We start from the raw sequence: 25,165 nt of genomic DNA on the forward strand, positions 1-25,165 counted from the left end.
CTTGAACCCGGGAAATGGAGGGTGCAGTGAGCTGAGATCGCTCCACTACACTCCAGGCTGGGTGACACAGACTCAAAAAAAAAAAAAAAAAAAGAAAAGAAGAATTAAATGCTCAAGTCTCAGGTATTTATGGACTGGTGAAGAGTTGCATAGAGGGTGGCATTCCCATCGAGGTGGCATCAGGTGCATAACTGGACAAAAGAACTCTACTGCCATCATTGTAGAAGATGTGGGTCACAAAGCCACATGAATGGGCACCAAGGGAGGTCTTAAAATCTGCAACTCAGTATAAGCCCAAAGGCATTGGAGCCATTCTCTGAGTAAGGCTAGTCAAGGTGATGATACAAATGCCCAGTCTTTTACACAGGCACAGGAGTCAGCTGGAGCAGAAGGCCTGCAGGGAGAAGTCGAGTTTTCTTCTCTAGCTATCCCAGGCCACCCAGAAGCCAGAGGATGTGACCAAAGGAAAAGGTGATCAGAAGGCAACCATACCTGCTAGCACTGTGACATCACTGAGGGATGTCAATGCCATCCTCTGCTCTTATGTCTTGCAGGGGTATGGGAATTAGACCTACTTCTAGTAGCCTGGAGACTCTGGAGTCCTAATTCAGGTCAGTTTCCCAGTGATCTGTCCTCAGGTTTTTACCTCTCCCCTCCCCACACTCACCTTCTAAGTTCAATTAACTAATGTAAATGCCACAATCCATTAATGTGTGAGACTGTGATCCAGTGAAACTGACAAGTTAGAAATTTGCAATATGAACTCATTCATTCAACTAATATTAGTGGGGATCCCATGGGCAGAGTACAAGCAATGTAGAGACACAGCAATGAATTACAAGGGATTCTTCACCCCTGAAGCTTCAAATGAATATAACATTACTTTTCTCAAATCCTTTCATATAAAATCCCCAAGAACCCCCGTCAGTGGTTCTCTAGAGAGAGATTGTTTTCTTCAGTTTTGTAAACAGAGGCTTTCATAATATAATCTATTTGCAAAACAAATGGTCAGAGGGGAGGAAAGAAAAAAAAAAACCCCAAAGAAAGCAAAACTAGAATTATCAGCCAAAAACAGAGAATAGAAGTCTTATCTGAAATATACTGTGATAGGCCAGGTGCAGTGGCTCATTCCTGTAATCCCAGCACTTTGGGAAGCTGAGGCGGGAGGATGGCTTGAGCGCAGGAATTCAAGACCAGCCGGGGCAATATGGCGAGACCACATCTCTAAAAAAAAATAAACTAGCCAGGCACGGTGGCACGCGCCTGTGTTGAAACCTTGAGAAAGCTTCTGAAACCCTGAAAAACCTGAAACCCTGAAAAACTGAAACCCTGAGAAAGGTTCTAGGGGATGATTTGTCTCCTAATTCTCAATGATATGAAGAGTGAAAGATAGTGAGTAGGTCATTCATGTTAACTTGTATTTGTGAGACAGTCCTACAATGATTTTAAAACCAAATTTATTTTCCCTTAATTGCCATATGCACTTAATTTAAAAAAGCAAATCTATAAGGTTTCTATCAAAAGTTATCAGTCCCTGGCCCACTTTCCCCACCTAAGTTCATCCATGGAGTTAATACTTCCCACTTTGTCAGCTCTTTATTCTGCTACACTAAATAATATCCATATTGTATGATCTTGAATCAGCTTTTTAGACATTATCCACTGACTTCCAGTTGTGGCGGATGAAGATTTCACTCCCCAACACTGCCATGTCAAAGCTGGTGTTCAGACAGTCACACTGTTACAACCATATGGATTGCACTGGTTGGCACAGAAGCCTCCTCAGTATCCCTGCCACTCTGGCTGCTCCAGCTCCATGTCCTCGGACACACTACACTGCCCCAGGACCCAGCAGCTATAAGGGTCTCCACACCCCATCTTAGTGCTCTAACCAATGTCCATCTGACCGTTCAGTGCCCATGCTGTACTAATTGCTAATTCCCATCCTTTAGCCTCCCAGTGTAATTGCCCCAATTTTTTTTTTTCTGAATTCAGATTCTGGGTTTTTATTATTATGGCTATATAAATATTGTTCACTGGAGAACTAATTTGTAACCCTGATTACATTTCTTTTTTTGTATAGCTTTCTGCCTTTACTGTAGTGAATAATTGCCTGATTTTTTGTTTCTTTGAACATCTTAATCATATTACAAAATATCTCCTTTATGCAATTTTCTTTTTCTTTTTTTTCTTTTTCTTTTTTTTTTTTTTGAGACGGAGTCTCGCTCTGTCGCCCAGGCTGGAGTGCAGTGGCCAGATCTCAGCTCACTGCAAGCTCCGCCTCCCGGGTTCACGCCATTCTCCTGCCTCAGCCTCCAGAGTAGCTGGGACTACAGGCGCCCGCCACCTCGCCCGGCTAGTTTTTTGTATTTTTTAGTAGAGACGGGGTTTCACCGTATTAGCCAGGATGGTCTCGATCTCCTGACCTCGTGATCCGCCCATCTCGGCCTCCCAAAGTGCTGGGATTACAGGTGTGAGCCACCGCGCCTGGCCTATGCAATTTTCTTCATAGTTAACATTATCACTGGTGTTGTCACTTTTATTTTTTTCTGAAAATATCTCTTTTAGAGTCCTACATAGTTTTTTTTTTTTTTTTTTTTTTTTTTTTATAAGACGGAGTTTCGCTCTTGTTGTCCAGGCTGGAGTGCGATGGCGCAATCTTGGCTCTCTGCAACCTCTGCCTCCTGGGTTCAAGCAATTCTCCAGTCTCAGCCTCTGGAGTAGCTGGAATTACAGGCATGTGCCACCACGCCTGGCTAATTTTGTATTTTTAGTTTTTGGTCAGGCTGGTGTCGAACTCCCAACCTCAGGTGATCTGCCCATCTCAGCCTCCCAAAGTGCTGGAATTACAGGCGTTTAAGTCACCGCACTCGGCCTACATAGTCTTATTCCAACCTGGTCTGCCTATTCTCCAAATCTGCTGATTAGTTAGTAGCCTGTAGACTTGAGTGTGCTGTGTTTTGGGAGCCTTAGTTTCCCAGATCCCATGGCTGCTTCTTTTTTGGCTTACCCTTTGTAGTAGAGCACAGCCCCTGGTAGAACCCCCAAACGGGATGCCTTGAAGGTAATTTTTTTTTTTGATGCTTTGCATATCTGAGAGTATCTTTTAGCTAATCATGCACTTGATTATTAGTTTGTGTATAAAATCTTACGTTGTAAATCGTTTATGCTGAGAATATTGCTCCAGATGCTTCTAGATTTTAGGATTGTTGTTTAGTAATCTGATACCATTCCAATTCCTCTTGGTATTCCTCAGGTCTGGGAATGTTTCTTGTATTATTTCTGTTTCTTTACTCTCTTTTTACCATCTCACTCACCCTTTTAAAGTGTATTGTTCAATGGTTTTCAGTATATTCAACAAGCAGTCATGAATCACCATAATCAATTTAGAGGATTTTCATCACCCTCAAAAGACATCCCAGGCCAGGCACAGTGACTCACGCCTGTAATCCAGCACTTTGGGAGGCAGAGGTGGGTGGATCGCTTAAGCTTACAAGTTTGAGACCAGCAACATAGCGAAACTTCATCTCTACAAAAAGATACAAAAATTAGCTAGGCATGATGGTGCGTGCCTGTAGTCCCAGCTACTTGGGAGGCTAAGGTGGGAGGATGGCTTGAGCCGGGGAGGCAGAGGTTGCAGCAAGCCAAGATAGCACCACTGTACTACAGCTTGGGCAACACAGCAAGACCTTGTCTCAGGAAAAAAAAAAAAAAATCCCATACCCATTAGCAGTCACGTCCTATTCCTTCCACCCTCTCCATCTTTCCAGCCTTAGGCAACAACAGATCTAGTTTTTGTTTGTGTATATTTGCCTGTTCTGGACGGTTCATTGAAATGGAGTCTACAAAAGACAGCAGTCTTCTGTGAGAGGATTCTTTCACTTGGCATGTTTTAAGGTTCATCTACACTGTGGCATTTACCAGTACCTCATTTCTCCTTATTGCCAGATAATATTCTATTGAGTGGATAGTCACATTTTATTTATCCATTCATCAGTTGATAAACGTTCAACCTGCTGCTACAAACATTTGTGTGTAAGTTATTGTATGAGCATGTTTTCAATTCTCTTAGGTTTAGAACTTAGAGAATTGCTGGGCCATATGGTAACTGCATGATCTCTTTGATAATTTTGACTCTGCTGCTTTTTCTGCATGCTCTCTCTGGAATGGGTATCAGTTAGACTTTGAACTTTATGAACTTCTTATCTTTATTCTTACTTTTCTAATTTGCCATTTCTTAATCTTTGTGTTTTAGTTTTGGGAAAATTTCATTTCCTCTCCCAGCCCTCCCACTGAATTTTTATTTCAACTTTCATATTTTTAATTTTCAAAAACTTTTTCTTATTTACTGATCATTATTTAATAGCATTCTGGTTTTCTAAACAATGTATGATTTTCTCTTCTTTCTGGGAGTACAGTCATCATTCTGGGATTTTGCTTTGTATGTATCTGTTTTCTTTGAGTTCCTTTATTCTCTTTGGTTTTTGTTTTAATTCACTTAGTTAACCACTATGCATCCAGGGCCCATCATGTGCCAGCAATTATTCCAGGTGGATGGAACAAAGATTCCTGCCATTAAGGGACTCACAGTTTCTTGGTCTGTCTTTGATGCTGGAGACTCTCCTCAAATATTTGGTGAATCCATTTTGTGCATTTTTAAAATATAAAACTTACATAAAATAAAGTACAGAAATTTTAAGTGTATAGTTCAATAAAATTTTACATATGTATACAGCCATGTGAGCACCACTCAGATCAAGATAGAGAACGTTTGGCTGACCCAAAAATGTTTCCCATGCCATTCCTAGTTAGTATCTCCCCTCTCCCAAGAGGAAACCACCATGGCTTAGTTTTGCCCATTCTATGATTCCATACACAGTATGTATTCTCTTGTGCCTGACTTTGCTTCTTTTATTCACTATAGTATCTTTGATATTGATCCACATTGTTATAACAGTAATTTGTTCTTCTTTATTCCTATATTTCTTCCCTGATTATTTGCTTAAAACATTTCAAGACTGCTCAAATGGCACCTCTTCTACAAAGACTTCCATGACTTCTCCCCTAAGTTCCACACATACATCTATCATACCATTTGCTGCATGGCATTATCATTGTTTGCACACTCATCCTCTTCACTGGAATATAAGCTTCCTGAAGACAACACTTGCCCTGAGTGTTTTCATTTCCTTTATCAAAAGAAGGAATAACAGTGATCATAGAGTACTCATATGTGCCAATTATTAGTCTAAGGCCTTCACATTATGAACTCATTTACTTCTCAGAATAACACTATGAGGTAGGCATAATTATTATCTCCATTTTACATATGAGAAAACTGCAGCACAGACAGGTTATGTAACTTGCCCAGTGTCACTGAACTAATAATGGTAGAACTGAAATCTGAAAGCAGATGATCTGGCTCAGAGTCTATGCTCTTTAAGATCTCTGACTTTTGATCATGGACAGGTTAAGTAACTTGTCCAATGTCACTGAACTAATAATGGTAGAACTGAAATCTGAACCCAGATGATCTGGCTCAGAGGCTGTGCTCTTAAGATCTCTGACTTTTGATCTGAGCAGGTGTCCAACTGTATGTGTTGAACAGATGAATAAATGAACGAAGGTGGATAGGGAAGATAGGTGTTCAATAGAAATCAAACAAATTCAGTCTTAGAAAAAAAAAAGTACATCTTACAAGATAAAATCATACTGTTTGAAGCAAATAAAAAATTTGATTTTATTCACTTTGTCTTCTACAGAGCCCAAGCCATAAAGGGCCAGAGAAAGAGGTCTAGGATAAGATTTTCTGTGGGCTTGTGTTTGTGTCCCCCCAAAATCCATATGTTGAAGCCTTAACTCCCATGTGCCTGTAGCTGTATTTGGAGATGGGGCCTCTAAGGAAATAATTAAGGTTAAATGAGGCCATAAGGGTGGGGCTCTGATCTGATAGAATTAGTGTCCTTGTAAGAAGAGACACCAGAGAGCTTGTACTCTGGCTCTCTCCACATGCATACACTGAGGAAAGGCCATGTGAGGACATAGTAAGGAGGTGGTCATCTACAAGCCAGGAAGAGAGCCCTCACCAGAAACTGCATTTGCCAGCACCTTCTCATGAACTTCTAGCCTCCAGAACTGTGAGAAATAAGTATCTGTTGTTTAAGCCACCCAGCCTGTGGTATTCTGTCATAGTAGCCTAAATAAACTAGTGTAGATTTTGGTACCAGTTTTCAGAAACCAGCTTTGACAGTGTTCTCTATTCTTTGGGACTAGATTTAACCTTCTTGTGTTCTTCTTCTTCTTATTTTGAGACAGGGTCTCACTCTGTCACCCAGGCTGGAGTACAGTGGTGCCATCTTGGCTCACTGCACCTTCTGCCTCCTGGGCTCAAGTGAGCCTCTCATTTCAGCCTCCTGGGCGGCTGGGACTATAGGTGTGTGCCATCATACCCTGCTAATTTTTGTATTTTTTGTAGAAATGGAGTTTCACTATGTTGCCCAGTTGGGCTCAAGTAATCTGCCCACCTCAGCTCTGAGAGTGCTGGGATTACAGGAATAAGGCCACCACACCTGGCTATTTCTTTTCTGAAAGAGAATTTTAAGACCCTATTCAATCCAGTCTTCTTTTTATCATAGATCAAGATTTGATTTTCAATTTTCTCCTTCAACCTTTCCAGTTCCCTAAAACTACAGACTTTCTTGCTTTTAATCCTCTTAGCTTACTAGTTCTTGGCCTATGCAGAAATGCAACTTCTCCTCTTACACAGTATACTTATTCAATATTATTACTGCTACTGTTCATGCTTTTCTTAGTCAATAATGCTAATATGTACTGTCTTTCCCAGTGGTATTTCTATTTTAAACTCTGCTATAACTGTGGAGTAAAACTTTGGGCTCTCAAGAGGATTTCAAATCTCAGCTGTCTGCCTGGGGACTTTAAAATATAACCATTTTTAAAAAAATTATAAAAATTTCCAACACAAAGTAGAATATATTCATTACACAGATTCAACATACAGGATTTTTGTCACATTTCCTTAATTGATTCCTTTTCTTGTTTCTCTGCTGAATATTTCAGAGCAAATCTATCACATCATTTAAAAACTCTATGTAGCACAATATACCTCACTTAAAAGGGAGGAGGGACCATGTTCTTACATAATCAAAATGCAATTAGCTCATATAATAGAATTAACAATAATTCTTTTGTTTGGGGACCTCTGAAGTGAAACAAATCATACAGAATTTTAATACCATAAAAACGTTAGCACTGTAAGAATAGCAACATATTATGCAGTTTTAACTGCAGTCTAGTATGTTCAGAAATGCAGGGTGCTGACCCACCCTCCAACTGAAGCTGAGCTCAGGAATGCCTAAGACAACTCACAAAAATACACAGCATCAAGATCAGTCTTTGTACATTATTTTAATGAAAAGCACGTGGCTGTGTACAAATATACAGATCTCAAATGGTAACACTGAAACACAAAATGCAGTAAAGTGGCTTTGTAAGTTTTCTTCGCCGAAACACACCTTCTGGTGACTTCTGGTGAATCGAGACATTTATGATTATTAACATAGAATAAGCAAGAGAAATCCAGATTTTCCAACCTCATGATCAGTAAATTCATTTGAAAAATGAATGAAGGTATCAGAGTCATCAAAAGGGGAAACAGTTGGTAGGTTTGATGGCCCTGCCTACACTGTATAATGTAAGACACACAATAAGAGCTATAAGAAACTACAGTTAAATGTTAGAAATAAAGGCAATATCGCTTTCTCAGACTTCTCCCAGTGATTATATACCTGATATATAAACATCTTCAAATGTAAAATAGTTCAATAACACAATGATACTTTGCCAGTGTATTAATCTGATATATATTTTGAACTGGAATGATCTATAAAGAAAGAAATAAGAAACCCTAAAAAGAAATCATTAGTTCCAAGTCAAATTATGTTAATGGTCTATAGAAAAAAGTGTGGGCAGGAAACATTGGCTACATGCCAATTTTTATTTCAAAGAGTAATGTTGCACAAATAATAGTCATCATTGTCTTACACAACAAAAAGTCCTAAAATTAATCTCACAAACCTAAATGAGCTGAACATGGAGTAACAAAGTCAAAGCCAGTATTATGATCTGCACATTAATTTGACAAATCACACTACATCTTTAAAAAAAAATGCTGCATCTGCTGCTGCGCAGAACTGATAACTACTTTTCAGCATGTAAATGAAAAATCATTATACAGCTCTCTCTCTCTTTTTTTTTTTTCCTGGAAAGATGTATACCAGGGAAACACAACAGAATTTGTTACTTGTTAAATCCCACAAAAGCTACAAGGGAGCTGAGAGTTGATAGCACTTAAGGACAGTAAAAGGCTGCACTTTTAATATTTTTAATACCCACTGATGGGCTTTGTGTCAATATTTTTTAAAATGCTTTTTATTTACAATAGATAAAACAGCAAGGAAATACAATATTATATCATATCCCCGCACAGAGACACTGTATTTGTATAAATGAATCACTAGTAAAAGAGTTATTTCTTGTTTCAAATGAAGTCTTATCTAGGTATTAATTAGGCTGTAATCTAAATGTTGATGGCGCCTATTTTCAACTCCCAAAATAAACAGAAAGAGCTCATGTATCAAGATTAATTTTCTTTGGCCGCAATGGATACCATTTTCTCTGGGGGCAGTCTTTAGTTTGCTTTCTTTTCAGTACCACATCAGAGGTTTTCCTGGAAGCAGTCTCTGTTGGTGTGGTTTCTATCTGTGTTATAAAATTCTCAGGTTTAGCATCTGGTTTCCTGTAACAACCGGAAAAGACTTCTTGGTGAATCCTCTGGAGGTGGATAACAGGCTGCATCCTGAGAACTTGGGAAAATCCCTCTCCTTGTTCAATTAATGCAGGCAAGGACTTCAAACAAACAAACAAACAGTAATATTCAACATTAATCTCAGGCTGAAACACAGACAAAGATGGACACAATACTCTAATTTTTTTTTTTTTTTGAGAAGTCTTGCTTTGTTGCCCAGGCTGGAGGGCAGTGGTGTGATCTCAGCTCACTGCAATCTCCACCTCCCAGGTTCATGCGATTCACCTGCCTCAGCCTCCCAAGCAGTTGAGACTACAGGTGCGCACCACCACACTTGGCTAATTTTTGTATTTTTAGTAGATGTGGACTTTCACCATATTGGCCAGGCTGGTCTTGAACTCCTGACCTCAGGTGTTCTGACTGTCTTGGCCTCCCAAAGTGCTTGGATTACAGGCATAAGCCACTGTGCCCTTGCCGAACTAGGCTTTAAATGCTGGATCGTAGGTTACTTATGTGGGCAACCTGCTTAGCCTTTCTGTGCCTCAGCTTCCTCATCTACAGAAGAAATAGCAGTATCTGTCTCACAGGATGTAAGGATTACATGAGGCAATACATGTAAAGCAGTTGGATGGAGCCCATACCAATTATTCAATACATTTTAGCTGGTATTATTATCCAAAACTGTTCAGTGAATTGCTAACACCCAGAACACAAAAATATAATCAACCTTTAAAGAAGTCAGGAATATTACCTGGCACATAGTAGGCACCTGATAAATGGTAGCTATTCGGAGTGTTACTGTTGCTTAATACATTCATTAAAGATTTAAAAGACCGCTGATAATCCCTGTTACAGCAGATTAAAAAACATGAATGCTGAATGCAAATACCTAGCCATACATTTTGTTCATTTTATAATTTTTTAGCACATAGCTTTTACCTTCATGGCTTCATTGATCTCCTTTGCTACTGTTTCCCCTCTGCATTTCAAATTTTCCATATGAGGGGCTGCAAAAAATTGTCAAACAGTATTTTAGGTTTTTATCTAATAGCAAATCATGAAAGGCATATAGATGCTATCTGGACAAAAATCTGCTAGGATGATTCACCTCAGCTTAATCTTTCTTAGAGTGAGACCATTATAATAGAGTAAAACTAAAAGTTATAAGCATAAGATGGTAGACAAAATTCTATTGTGAGTAGTCATAACACTGTGTGCCCCTAAAAGAGAGTTCAATATTCATTCTATACATTACCTACCACTATGTTTAACATCTTTGAGCACTATCATCACATTTTAAAATAAATATAACCTAATACTTTTTATATTACTCTGAATTTTATAAAAGTAACATATATTTGATCTTAGAATATACAATCACACTGCATTGAGATCATGCCTAGATGGGATTAATCTGGAACAGATTATCAGTAATATTACTTTCTCTTTCCTTACTTCCTAATACCTATTTTCTTCTTCCAATCTTTGTTATAAATGTTTATAGTTATTCCATAAGAGAACTGCATATTCAATGATACAGAAGGATAAAAATGTTACTAAAACTCCAAACAAAACTGAAAATAAGAAAAAATCATTCCATTATGAAATGATCTATGAATTAGTTTTTAGAAGAGTAGTTCTCATTAGAAATTTATTAGAGTCAAAGTAAGTATATAACTACGTCAGGAGGGTCACAGTTACGGGCTAGAAGAGAATGGTCAATAAGCCAGGCAAAATATTTCTTTCATAACTGCTCTTTTTCTTTTCTGACTTGTCTTAGGTTCATCTTTAAAAAGTGAGAACACATTCAGAGAAATGGAAATGAACCACAAAAACAGCTTACTGAAAGAGGGCACTCAAAGGAGACAGACAATGGAAACAGGATAATCTCAGAAAAGGATTTTTTTTTTTGGTATCAGAAATTTCCTTGGCCATTTGGTGAAACCTATGAACACCTTCTCAGAAAAATTTTTTAATGTGTTTTTTAAATTGAGGTATAATTTATATACAGTGAAATGTATAGACAGTAAGTTCAGCATTCAATTGACAAGTGTATACCAAGACACAGGACATTTTCATTACCCCAGAAAGTTCTCTTGTGCCCCATTCCCCATCAGTTTTCTCCATAAGAAGCAACCATTTATCTGATTTTAATCACTATATATTAGTTTTGCTTATTCTAAAATTTCAGAATGTTTTAAAATAAAATTTAAAATGTAAGTAGAAAATTGTGATAGGTAATACATGTGCTTCTTTATTGATAATTTAAATAAAATTGATGGCATAATGATTACCATAATATAAAAACAATGAGTGTAAACAGTGTGAGGTATCTACAACAACAGAAAATGAAAATATCTGTGGCTTTAAGTAACAGAAAGAAAGTTAGTGATACTGATAACATCACCACTATTACCTTCATTCAAAATGGAAGGAAATGCTAAATTTCAGTTTGAGGCTAGTAAAAATAAAAATGTACTTTTTTTCCTATACAAATTCACAGGAGGGTCCTAAGGACCCTTGCCTTGGAATATCATAATTTCTATTATTTACGATTTGAGGAGATTCTCCAAAAGTACGCAGGGGCATAACAATTGTTAAATTTTCTCTGTGGTATGGCAAATAAATAATTCATCCTTTGGTTCTCCTGTGGCAATATGGATTCTAGCCAGGCCCACACTTACTCTCTCTTCAAGCTTGCACACTTGTGTAGGAGCTATCCATTCAACGAACATTTATGATATATCTTCCATGGGCTAGGCTTATGATATGGTTTGGATCTGTGTCCCCACCCAATCTCATGTCGAATCGTAATCCCAATGTTAGAGGTGGGGCCTGGTGGGAGGTGACTGGATCATGGGGAGATCTCCCCCTTGGTACTGTGTTATGATAGTGAGTGAGTTCTCGTGAGAGCTGGTTGTTTAAAAGTGTGTGGCACCTCACCCCCAAAGCAGCTTCCTCCTGTTCCATCCATGTGAGGTGCTAGCTCTGCCTTTGCCTTCTGCCATGACTATAAGTTTCCTGAGGCCTCCCAAGAAGCTAAGCAGATGCCAGCATCACACTTCCTGTACAGCCTGCAGAACTGTGAGCCAATTAAACCTCTTTTCTTTATAAATTACTCAGTCTCTGATATTTCTTTACAGCAGTGTGAGAACAGACTAATACAGCTGAGCAGTAGGTACTTATAATAAGTAAAAATGGTCCCTGCCCCTCAAGGAACATTCAGTTTAGAAGAGAGAAACACACAGGAAGTTCTTCAAAATTAGCTCAAACTTTTCCTGGGTAGTCTCATGTTTCCATGATCTCAGTTAACACATACCTCACTTCCTGCCTGTATGGACCCTGCCTTGCTACAGGCTCCCACTGGGTCCTGCACAGTTCTAGTACAATGCCTGGAAGACATCATTGCACTAATTTGTTTAGAATAAATTTCTCAACACTATCAGACCCAACCCAACACCACCCCCCACTTCAGAACATATTTTGTAAAGATCCCGTTACTATTCTAAAGCAAAATTCATAGGTAATATTTCTACACATATAAATAGAAATAAAGGAAGAAATAATATTCATCAAAATATGTACTTAATATGTTTAAATCTGCTCAGACCCAATTATACCAGAAAACATAATGAAGTACTCTCAGACTTGGGCCTACTTATAGTGAGTAAGCTTGGACTTAAGAAAATTTACATTTGAAGTCATTCTATACAGAAAACAGAAGATCAGAAGTATGGATGGAACTTGAATAAAACTTAATGTTACATAAGAAATAACAGATTAGATTTATTTGAATATAAGACAAAGAAAAACTGAAACAAAGATAACATAAAGACAAAGTACTGACTGTTGAAATGGTGAAAATTAGGATGTACATTATTTCTACAAATGAGATGGCCTTATTAAAAGTGCAGTGTCAAAATTATTCTCTGTAACATGAAAAAGTGCAAGATTAAAGTCTAACAGAAAACATATCTCCTGCTTCAAAATTCCCATAATTTAGACTACAGCCAACATACACGTTAACTTAAAAAGACTTCAGAGATCATACTGTCAAAAGGCAACGAGAAATAGAGGATGGATTAGGCAAAAATATTAATATAAGAAACTATAGAGATGATACGTGGCTGACTTCTGTAGTTAATCTGAGTAAGACTCAAGACAGGCAATTCAAAACTATAATTAGAATACTTTAAACATTTTAAATCTTCACATAATTTCTTATCATTGTGGTACAAAAATATAATTTTTAATATTTAGTTTGACAATAGCAAATATACCTAAACCACTTTTGCTTTAAAAAAAATGAGATCCCTGTATTTTGTGTGCTTCTGTTAATTCAGTAACATCTGGTTCTAGTCCTAAGAAAAGGAATCTCAAACTTTGTTACATATTTTCCATCAGCTTTGCTGCTTTTGCAATAACTAAATACTGCATTTAATTAAAATCCCTTTTAATTAAAATTGTCAGAAATGCTCTAAGTAATTCAATGTCATTAGGAAAAAAGAGGTATGAAAGTCTCAATTGAATCTAAAACATTTACTAATTAAATGCAACTCTAGCTGCAAAGATTTTTGTTTAACTTTGTGGGTTTTTTTTTTTTTCTTCTTTTTTTTGAGACAGAGTCTCCCTCTGTCGCCAGCAGGGCGTGTAGTGGTGCGATCTCAGCTCATTGCAACCTCCGCCTCCCGGGTTCAAGCGATTCTCCTGCCTCAGCCTCCCGAGTTGCTGGGACTACAGGCACGCACCACCACGCCTGGCTAATTTTTGTATTTTTAGAAGAGACAGGGTTTCACCACGTTAGCCAGAATGATCTCGATCTCTTGACCTCGTGATCCGCCCACCTCGGACTACCAAAGTGCTGGGATTACAGGCGTGAACCACAGCATCTGGCCTATTTGTTTTTTTTTTTTTTAAGCTCAATTTTCCCTTCCTCCACATGTTCATTAACAGGTTCCATGTCTACTTCAAATTCATGTGTCTCTTACTCTTAAATACCTTGTACATACAATCTTTAAATATAATCACCCTATCTTAAAAATAGCATGCATAGGAGTGACAGCATCAAAAATGGTGGCATAGGAGATTCCAAAGGCCCATCCCTCCACAGAAAAAAGCTGGCAAAATGTGTCACAATCAACTTTATCAAAAATCTGGAAAACAGTCGAGGGTTTTCACCAATCAAGAGAATGTTTAATCAAGGCAAGAGCAAGTGAAATGTGATAGGAGAAGTTGGTGTATTTTAATTTACCCTTGCCCCATTCCCTTCTCCCTGGCTCGGTGGCAGTAATTCCCAGAGTGGGTTACTGGTGCTAGAGATAACAGAGTAGACTCTGCTCTCAAAGAATTGTTTTGTTTTGACCTGGTGAGTGGCTCTCTGAAGGACTAATGTAAAAGGCTTGCCTTTATTTCACCTGATTCGGAACTCTCTCAGGGTGGAAAAGTAGCTACTTGGAGGTTATCTGTTAAAAACATTGAAAGGTAATGAACCAGCAGATGCAGCATGGAGCACAGGAAATCAGTTGGGGCAAACAAACTGCTTGCTGAAAAGCTCCAAACAAGCAGGATGGGAAGGCAAAGGCAGTTATGAACTGCCTGGCTGAGAGCTGAAGGCATATCCCAACATACACCTACAGAGTTTAATGTTTTGTTTTGCTCCAGGCATTTAAGGAAATCTCTGACAAATCACTAGCTGACCACTAAGCTAAGGGAATGGAGACTTCAGTGACTACAAACAACAAAAAACATAATATTTCCAAAAAAGGTTTAGAAAAGTCACTAAACAACAACTCACAACAAGCAGCAACGACAAATCCTGGGAAGATGGAATAATCTCATTTCTAGAGTTACCATATTCAAATATTTAAAATGTCTAGTTTTCAACAAAAAATTATGAGGCATGCAAAAATACAAGAAAGTATGGTCCATTCACAGGAAAAAAAGGAAATGAACAAACTGTCACTGAGGAGGTTCAGACACTGGACTGACTAGATAGACAAAGACTTTCCATTAACTATCTTAAATATGCTCAAAGAACTAAGAAATCCTAAATAATGATGTGTCTCACCAAACAGAGAATACCAATGGCAGACAGAAATTATAAAAAGGAACCAAAAAATTCTGGAGCTAAAAAGAATAATAACTGAAATGAAAAACTCAGAGGGGAGATGGGGAATGTTCAACAACAGATCTGGGCAGGCAGAAGAATCATGGAACTCGAAGGTAGGCCAAATGAAGTCTAAAAGATCTGTGGACACCATCAAGCCCATCAACACATGCATAATAAGGCCGGGTACCATAGCTCATGCCTGTAATCACAGCACTTTGGAAGGTCAAGGCGGCCGGATCACGTGAGGTCAGGAGTTCGAGACCAGCCTGGCCATCGTGAAACCCTGTCTCTACTAAAAATACAAAAAATTGCTGGGCGTGGTGGTGCATGCCTGTAGTCCCAGCTACTCTGGAAGCTGAGGCAGGAGAACTGCTTGAGCCCGGGAGGCCAAGGTTGCAGTGAGCCAAGATTACGCCACTGCACTCCAGCCTGGACAACAGAGTGAGACTTCATCTCAAAACAAACAAACAAACAAACAAACAATATATACATATATGCATATGCATAACAAGAGTTTCAGAAGGGGAAAAGAAGAGACGGGGCAGAAAAAATATTTGAAGAGATAATGGCCAGTAACTTCCCAAATTTGATAATATATGCATTTACACACCCAAGAAGCTCAACAAACTTCAAGCAGAAAAACTCAAGGAGTGCCACGTCAAGACACATAATAATCAAACTGCTGAAAGCCAAAGACAGAATCCTGAAAGCAACAACAGAGAAGTGATTCATTACATATAAGACATCCTCAATTAGATTAACAGTCAATGTCTCATCAGAAACTATGAAGAACAGAGCAGCAGGAGGATATGGTTAAAGTCCTAAATCTGTCCATGAAGAATTCACTATCTGCCAAAAATATCCTTCAAAAATGAAGGTGAAATTAAGACATTTCCAGATAAAAATTGAAGGAATTGTCTGGGCATGATGGCTCATGCCTGTAATCCCAGCATTTTGAGAGGCTGAGGTGGGCAGATCACTTGAGCCCAGGAGTTCCAGATCAACCTGGGCAACATGGCGAAACCCCATGTCTACCAAAAATACAAAAAAATCAGCTGGGCATGGTGGCGCATGCCTGTAGTCCCAGCTACTCAGGAAACTGAGGTGGGTGGATCACCTGAGCCCAGGGAGGTTGAGGCTGCAGTGAGCTATGATGGCGCCATTGAGCTCTAGCCTGGGTGACAGAGAAAGACCCCGTCTCAAACAAACAAACAAACAAACAAAACAAAACAAAAAACTTAAGGGAGTTCATAATTAGTACACCTGGACTACAAAAGTGCTAACAGTGTGTCAGGCTGAAATCAAAGGATGCTAGACAGCGCCTTGAAGCCACACAAAGAAATAAAGAATACCAATAAAGGTAACTACATAGGTAAATATAAAAGTTAGCATTACTGTATTTTTGGCTTGTGACTTCTCCTTTTTTTCTACATAATTTAAAAGACGAATGCATAAAACAACAATTATAAATCTACATTCATGGATATACAATGTATAAAGATGAAATTTGTGACAATGACAACATAAAGTGGGAGAAACAGAGCTGTATAGAAGCAGTTCTCTATACAGTATTAAAACTAAAGTGGTACTAATTCAAACTACATTGTTATAAATTTCAGATGCAAATTGTAATCCCCAAGGAAACCACTAAAAAAACCCTAAGAATATACAGAAAATAATAAAAGTGGCACACTTCAAAAAGCTCGATTAAACAAAATAGAAGACAGTAATGGAGGAATTATGGAAGTAAAAAAAAGTACAGAAAACAAATACCAAAATGGCAAAAGTCCTTCCTTATCAGTAAGTGTAAATGGATTAAACTTTCCAATTAAAGACCAAAGTTGGCAAATGGATACGAAAGACATGATTCCAACTATATTCTGTCTATAACTCACTTTAGATCCAAAGACAAACACAGGGTGAAAATGAAAAAATAAACTAAGATGTTCCATGCCAAAGGTAACCAACATCACACAAAACAGGCTGTAAGTAAAAAACTGTTACAAGAGACAATATACTGATGAAAGGGCCAATCCATCTAGAAGATCTAACAATTATAAACGTCTACCTGACAACAGAGCCCCTAAATATACAAGCATACCTCATTTTATTGCACTTCACAGATACTGCATTTTTTACAAATTAAAGGTTTCTGCAACCCTGTGTCATGCAAGTCTTATCAGCACCATTTTTCCAATAGCATGTGCTCATTTCATGTCTCTGTGTCACATTTTGATAATTCTCACAATATTGCAAACTTTTTCATTATAATATCTGTTATGGCTATATGTGATCTTCGATGTTACTACAATAATTGTTTTGGGGTGTCAGCTTTATAGCAGAATGGCACCTGTATGACAGCAAACTTCATCAACAAATATGTGTGTTCTGACTGTTCCACTTACCAGTTGTTCTTCGACCTCTCTCTCTCTCTCAACCCTTGGGCCTCCCTATGTCTTGGGACATAACAGTATCAAAGTTAGAATAATTAACCCTACAATGGCCTCTAAGTGTTTGAGTGAAATGAAGAGTACAGGTTTCTCAACTTAAAAGCTAGAATGATTAAGTTTAGTTAGGAAGACATGTTGGAAGCCAAGACAGGCTGAAAGCTAGCCCTCTTGTGCCAATTAGCCAAGTGGTAAATGCAAAGTAAAAGTTCTTGAAAGAAATTCAAAAATCCTAGGGCCCTTGTGAATTAGGCTAAATTGACTCTGCTTGTGTGCTATAAATTGAACAAAAAAAAAGCCTAGATGACGGCACACTTGTTTACAGCATGGTTTACTGAATATTTTAAGCCCATTGTTGAAACCTACTGCTCAGAAAAACAGATTCCTTTCAAAATATTACTGCTCATTGACAATGTACCTGGTCACTCAACAGCTCTGATGAAGATGGACAAGGAGGTGAATGTTTTCATGCTTGTTAACAAAACATCCATTCTGTAGCCCACGGATCAAGGAGTAATTTAGACTTACAAGCCTTCTTATTTAAGAAATACCCTTCATAAGGCTATAGCTGCCATAGATCACGATTCTTCTGATGGATCTGGGCAAAGCAAATTAAAAACCTGGAAAAAATTCACCATCTTAGATGCCATTAAGAATATTCATGATTCATGAAAGGAGGTCAAACTACTGACATTAAGAGGAGTTTGAAAGAAGTTGATTCTATGGATGACTTCGAGTTCAAGACTTCAGTGGTGGAAATAACTGCAGATGCTGTGAAAACAGCAAGAGAACTAGAATTACAAAGTGGAGCCTGAAGGGATGACTGTTGCAAGCTCATGATAAAATCTGAACAAATAAGGAGTTAATTCTTATGGATGAGCAAAGAAAGTAGTTTCTTAAGATGGAATCTACTCCATCTGAAGATGCCATGAACATTGCTGAAATGACAACAAAGGACTTAAAACATTATATAAATTTAGTTGATAAAGTAGTGGCAGGGTCTGAGAGGACTGACTCCAGATTTGAAAGAAGTTCTACTGTGGGTACAAATGCTATCAAATGGTATCACATCCCACAGAGAAATCTTTCATGAAGGGAAGAGTCAATTGATGTGGCAAATTCATTGCTGTCTTATAAGAAACTGCTTAGATGAGTTGCACAACTTTATGAATGTGCTGCCAGTGAATCATACAGTTCAAAATGATTAAAATGGTAAATCTTATGTGTACTTTGCCACTGCCACAACAAAAAATAAGCATCCATATGTGTGGTAGTTAGCCTTCAAGAGGGCCCCTGTGGCCAGGTGCGGTGGCTTAGGCCTGTAATCCCAACACCTTGGGAGGCTGAGGTGGGTGGATCACTTGAGCCAGTAGTTCGAGACCAGCCTGGCCAACATGGCAAAACTCCATCTCTACTAAAAACACAAAAGTTAGCCAGGCATGGTGGTGCGTGCCTGTAGTCCCAGCTATGAGGGAGTCTGAAGCACAAGAATCGCTGGAACCCAGGAGGTGGAGGTTTCAGTGAGCTGAGATCACACTGCACTCCAGCCTGGGTGACAGAGCAAAAAAAAAGATGGCCCCCAGTGATCCGGCCTTGTGCAGGGTATTCATGCTTCCTTGTGCAGTCCTCTCCCACAGTGTACTAGGTCGACCTGCATGACCAGTAACTAACAGCTCAAGTAATAGTAAATCACTTCCAAGATTAGGTTATAAAAAAGACTACAACTTCTGTCTTGGGTATTCATTCATTCATTCATTCATTCATTCATTCATTCTCTATGCCTTTCAGATCATTCATCCTGCGAGAAGTAGGCTGACACGTTACAAGAAGTTTATGGAAAGGCCCACGTTGTAAGAACTAAAGTCTCTAACAACCAGCCAGGGCTGTAGGAACCATCCACTGTAGGAAAGTGGATTTCCTACAGTCCCAGGTGAGCCTTGAGAGATTAACTGCAGCTCCAGATGACATCTTGACTACAACCCTGTGAGAGCCCTATGCTAGCACTATCCAGCTAAGCTGCTATCAGATTAATGACCCTCAGAAACAGTAAGAGATAACACATTTATTGTTTTAAGCAGCTCAAACTTGGGATAATTTGTTAGGCAGCAATAGATAACTAATACAACATGAGAGCAATATATTTTCAAAGGAATAAATTTAGGCCTATCTGAGGTAGAAATAAAATTCCTAGTGAGATTTATTTTCTTTTTTCTTTTTTTGAGACAGGGTCTCACTCTGTCACCCAGGTTGGAGTGCAGTGGCGCGATCTCGGCTCACTGCAACCTCCGCCTCCTGGTTCAAATAATTGTTATGTCTCAGCTTCCAGAGTACCTGGGACTACAGGCGCATGCCACCATGCCTGGCTAATTTTTGTATTTTTTGGTAGACATGGAGTTTCACCATGTTGGTCAGGCTGGTCTCAAACTCCCAACCCCAAGTGATCCTCCCACCTTGGTCTCCCAAAGTGCTGGGATTACAGGTATGAGCCACTGTGACCAGCCTTACTTTCAAATAATATATGATTGTAGATAACTACTATAATTTCTTCACTTCAATGTGATTTATACCATCTTCTTGCAGTTTCAAATATATCTAATGATATGATAACATCTGTTAAACTTTTACTTATCACTCATTGAATATTATGTAATATAATAACACTATAAAGTGTTGTTAGGGATATGGAACAACTGTAACTATCATACCTGCTGTTAGAAGTATAAATTGAAATAGCCACTTCAGAAAACTTTTTAGTAGTAGCTAGAAAAGCCAAACATATGCCTACATGTGACCCAAAAATTCTATTTCTAGATATATATCTATGAGAGATGAGTATAAATGTGGTATAAGGATGTTTATAGTAGCTTTATTCATATAGCCAAAATCTGGAAACAAACCAAGTGACAACAGAAGAGAAGAGATAAATTGTCTATAGACACACAATGGAATACTACAAAACAATAAAAAAGAACTTCTGCTACACTCAAAATGTGGATGACTCTCATAGAAATAACACCGATTTAAAGAAGGTAACACAAGAATGCATACTGTATGATTCCATTTACATGACGTTCAAGAAAAGACAAAAATCTATGATGATGTAAGTCAGAATAGTGGTTATACCTGGTAGAAATGGTATAATGACTAAAAAGGGGCATGGGAAACATTTTGGGGTACTGGAAATGTTATACAGGGTATCCATAAGGCTGGGGAACAGGATAAATATGTGTTAGTTACATTTTCAAATAATATGCTCAATATCTTTTTCTTCAACCTCAATATATTTTGCAAGTAAAACACTTCTAAATTTAAAGTAATGGCCCCAACTGTGAGTATTTTTTAAAATACAATAAACACACTGTTTTCTTTATGCTTCCAGGTTTTTTGGACACTCTGAATTGTATTTATTGTATACGTGAAAACATAATAGGCACAGTATTTAAAAAATATAACCAATACACTGTTTAAAAATAAGTTTATCCTATATTTTCCAACTACACAGATACTCTATTTCTAGATCATGGTGGCAGTTACATGTGTGTAGGTATATGCATGTATATAAATTCATATTGTTACATTTCCATCATAAACTGTACATTATATGTTATACTGTAATATATGTGCACACACACACAAAAATGAACAAAATATTTCTTAACATTTAATATGAAAAGTTATCTTTTATGAATAGGGTAAGGTAAAATATTATTCTTCATTGTTATTACATTGTTTACATTACAAACTTTACAAAATAATCCATCACTTAAGGGATTCTGGGTTGTTTTTTTTTTTTTTTTGAGACAGGGTCTCGATCTGTCACCCAGGCTGGAGTGCAGTGATGTGATCACTGCTCACTGCAGCCTCAAGCTCCTGGGCTCAAGCGTCTCACTCTGTCACCCAGGCCAGAGTGCAGTGGCACAATCATAGCTCACTGCAGTCTCAAACTCCTGGCTTAGCCTCCCGAAGTGATGGGATTACAGGCGTGAGCCACTATACCCAGCCTACACTTTATTTTTTAATTAACAGCACTGATAACTATATTCACTGATTTGTGAAGCCTCTCATTAGGATTCTTAGAGACTAAGCGCTATCAATGACCAATACAAAGAATTCCTAAAATATCTCATGCTACCTTAAAAAGAAAGTTGTCTATAAACTTACATTGCTGAACAATAGCTATTTTCTATCGGTTGTACAAGCAATGACAATGTAAAAAGTGCTGAGTAGTTTGGGTTTGTGTTTAAAATGAAATTAGGTCCTAGGCTGAATAATTATAAACATATTTTAACACATGAATGTCTAGTGAGATATTCTAAAGTTGTGCTGGACATATGAGACATCTAGTATGCCTGGCCCCTGACTACAAAGTGCCAGCTATACTTTCTCATTAATACGGCAACCAAAAACTTTCACTTTTTCAAAGGGTCCACTAGAGGGCAGTACTAACTCCAGTGAGAACCCTGGCATTCTTACTTACCTTCCAGAACTCCCTTGGGAACGGGAACCGCATTCTTTTAATCTTAGAATCCCTAATGTTGAACAGAGTGCCTGACGTGTACAGTAGGTGTTTACAGAGTGCCTGACGTGTACAGTAGGTGTTCAATAGTCGTGACGGACCAAGGCTATGAGAGAGGGTGCCATGGAGGCACAAAGGAGGGGAAGATCAATCTAACAAGGGAACTGAAGGGAAAGGGAAATCTTCATAGGTGATGTAAGAAAATTGCCTTAATAGAGGATTTGGTGCTAGGTGAGTTGGGGGTCTGTTGGAGTAGGAGGTGGGTGGTAGAGGAAGTGCTACATCAAAGACAAGAGAATAAATCAAGAAAGAGGAGAAAACAGGAAACCAGGAAACACGATTCAAAACATGAGAGAAGGAAGGGAAATTCCCAGGATGATGATGAAAGGAACAGGCAGGATAAAAGTTTTGCACCAGGCCTAGACAGCAGCCAGTCCAGACTGCAATAGGAAGATGGAGGGCTCCCAGAGAAGTATCTCCAAGGAAAAGAAAAAGTTTAAAAATGGATTTGAGAGAAAACCTTAAGTGTTTGCCATAATGAGATGAATTTTACAGTTCTGTCAGACACAACAGAAAACAAAGCAAATAGAAAAATACCTGTAATCCCAGCACTTTGGGAGGCAGAGACAGGTAAATCACCTGAGGTCAGGAGTTTGAGACCAGTCTGGCTAAACCCCGTCTCTACTAAAAATACAAAAAATTAGCCGGGCATGGTAGCAGGCGCCTGTAATCCCAGCTACTAGGGAGGCTGAGGCGGGAGGATGGCTTGAACCTGAGAGGAGGAGGTTGCAGTGAGCTGAGATTACACCACTGCACTCCAGCTGGAGTCACAGAGCAAGACTCTGTCTCAAAGGAAAAAAAATAATAATAAAGCAATTATTGTTCCAAAAGGGGTAGAAAGCTATTCAAGAAAGAATACACTCATAGTAATAATTATCTGACTCAGGAACAAAATAATAATAATTACCTGGCTCAGATTGAAGAACACTTATACAGTCATAACAATGTAAACATGAAATACTACTGATTTTTTTTACAAGAATGAGAGATTATAAGTGAAGCTACTGAGTATAGATTATTCATTTGAGAAACTTAAGTTATAAAAGGAACAAGGGTACAAGGAAGAAAAACACAGTGGCATGAAAGCTTTCCCTACCTGTTTCATGGACAGCCCATTCCTATAGTAGTATGGGCTGACATACGTTCTTAATCAATCTTACCCAGTTTTAGCAACCCTGGGAGGCAAGTGGATTTCATCAGCCTCCTTTTGTAGATAAAGAAACAGAAGCTGAGAAATGTATCTAGACTTGAATAAGAACTCACATCTCCCTCCTAGAATCCAAAGCACACGCTCTTCTACATTCTATAACTTTCTAAAATATTGCTGTGTCAGGAATTATACTGTCCTCATAAGAATGTAAGTTAACTAACGGTAAAGTTAGCTTCAACATAATGAAAATCTCTTGAAATAAAAATAGTTGTGCCTGGTAAAGAATTAAAACATTAAAACTCTAGAACAATTATAGAGTTAAATGTTTTAACTATTAACTTTATGGTACCTTTTTTTCTTTTTAGTTAAATGAATTAAGTCCTTTGCATTTAAAACTAAGTAGCACCAATAATTTTATTAATAAAACCATTTTTTTAAGACAAAAGAAAGAAAACACACACAACTAAAAATGGTCACTAAATATATTAATATATTGTCTGTAAATGCATGAAAAAGCCATTTTCCAACAATATCTGCTTAGGAAATTTCAAAATACATATACTTTTCACTCCTTCACTCAAGATTATTCTAAATGATTTTTTTCACATTTTGCAACTAGTAAGAGCATACAATACTCCTGGTATACAAGTACGTGACTTAAGACTGTCTCACATACAGATGGCTGGTCCATGCCATGCAGGAGATGGGATGGGCTTTCTCGAGGACCATTCTCAATGCCTTCTCTCTAGCACCTCATGACACCACTACTTACCCTTCTCACCACCAACAATGGTGTTAAAGGAGCCAAACTATTCCATATAAAATCCTACTTAAATGCTGTATAGTGGAACTAATATGCATCTGAAATATGATTTTCCTAATTTTTCATCATAAATGTATAGTATTTTAGCTACACTATAGATTAAGGTTTAGTAAGCCTGTAAAGGGTTGCTTAGAAACATATTTATTTATTTATTTATTTATTTGTACATTTTTTTCCCAGTAGGAAATGTATGTCAAATTCCAAAACTCAGACTTATATGAATTTTTAAAACATAACTATTTGTGAGTGGCTACCTGTAAATATTGTGACAGTGGCTTAAGCAAGACAGCATTATTAGGAAAGAAGAGGAACTGCCTCTGAGTCCTCTGCTTGTAGGGTCAGCAAAAGAACTGGAAGTATCATTAAGTTTACCATACAGAAACTTAAAATAGCTCCTTGCCATCGCTACGTGTTTAGTGAAGGACAGGGAAAAAAGGGAGTCTCTTCAGTTAATTTCAAAGAACTTTAAAAAAAGACAATATGGAAGCAATTTTTCATTACAATAGAATTATAAAAGGTTGTAACTGTCAAATCAGACCACATCTTATAGGTAGACAGCTCTTTAGTAGATTGCTATAAGGACATTTTTAAAAAGAGTTCGCTCTTAAAAATGTGGAAGTTAGGCACCCTTGAAAACACTGCCTTCCCTAGTCACTTGCTTTCTAAAACATAGGGAAATGAAAAAGTGGAAATGAAAGATTGAGTAATCAACCTAGTTTTGCTTTCAGGTCACTGTACTGACTAAACTTGGAAACATGAACTTGCAAAAGCCTGCCCAAATTCAGAAATTCAGCAAAAAACAAACAAACAAACAAAAAAAACAACTAAGTGAGTACTTCCTTTCTATTTCCAACGTATTTTATGAATACAAACAAGCAAACACGCACAGCATCGGATGTGTGGCTTCTACTGGTTTCTAAAGAGGTAACTAAGCCATTAGAAGCAAGAATTGGAAAGCAGCATCCCTGGTGAAAATGAAACCAAAAACTCAGCAGTGATTTATGATTTTCTGAAATATAACCCTTTGCTACAATTTATAGAGATGTGTTGAACCCATTTGCTCATTAGATGAAATCATCTGCAGCACACCCTCCCACCTACACCTCACCACTTCCTTCAGTACCATGTTGCACCTCTCTTAAGGCACACTTTCCAACTCCTGACCCTTGCTTGTATTATCTGGCCTCAGCCAAGTTTTTGACATTGTCTTGCAATGCTCCTTCCCTCTATTACTCA

The 25,165-nt window shown here is 38.1% G+C and overlaps 1 protein-coding gene across 5 annotated transcripts in view; it reads right to left on the reverse strand.

Moving 5' to 3' along the window:
• Window positions 1-7,409: 7,409 nt before the first annotated feature.
• NSL1 (NSL1 component of MIS12 kinetochore complex) overlaps window positions 7,410-25,165 on the reverse strand; it is a 43,129-nt gene continuing 25,373 nt past the window's right edge. For 2 of the 5 annotated variants that reach the window (XM_074036051.1, XM_015449887.4), the window contains 2 exons: window positions 9,764-9,831; window positions 7,410-8,815 (listed from right to left, as the gene is read on the reverse strand). In XM_074036051.1, the coding sequence (XP_073892152.1) occupies window positions 8,801-8,815; window positions 9,764-9,831 (83 nt within the window). In that variant the 3' untranslated portion in view covers window positions 7,410-8,800. Of the gene's footprint in view, window positions 8,926-9,763; window positions 9,832-25,165 lie in introns of those variants that run through there. The other 3 variants (XM_074036048.1, XM_005540801.5, XM_005540802.3) reach the window with 2 other exon arrangements.

Source organism: Macaca fascicularis, chromosome 1 (assembly GCF_037993035.2).
Source record: "Macaca fascicularis isolate 582-1 chromosome 1, T2T-MFA8v1.1".
NCBI lineage: Eukaryota > Metazoa > Chordata > Mammalia > Primates > Cercopithecidae > Macaca > Macaca fascicularis.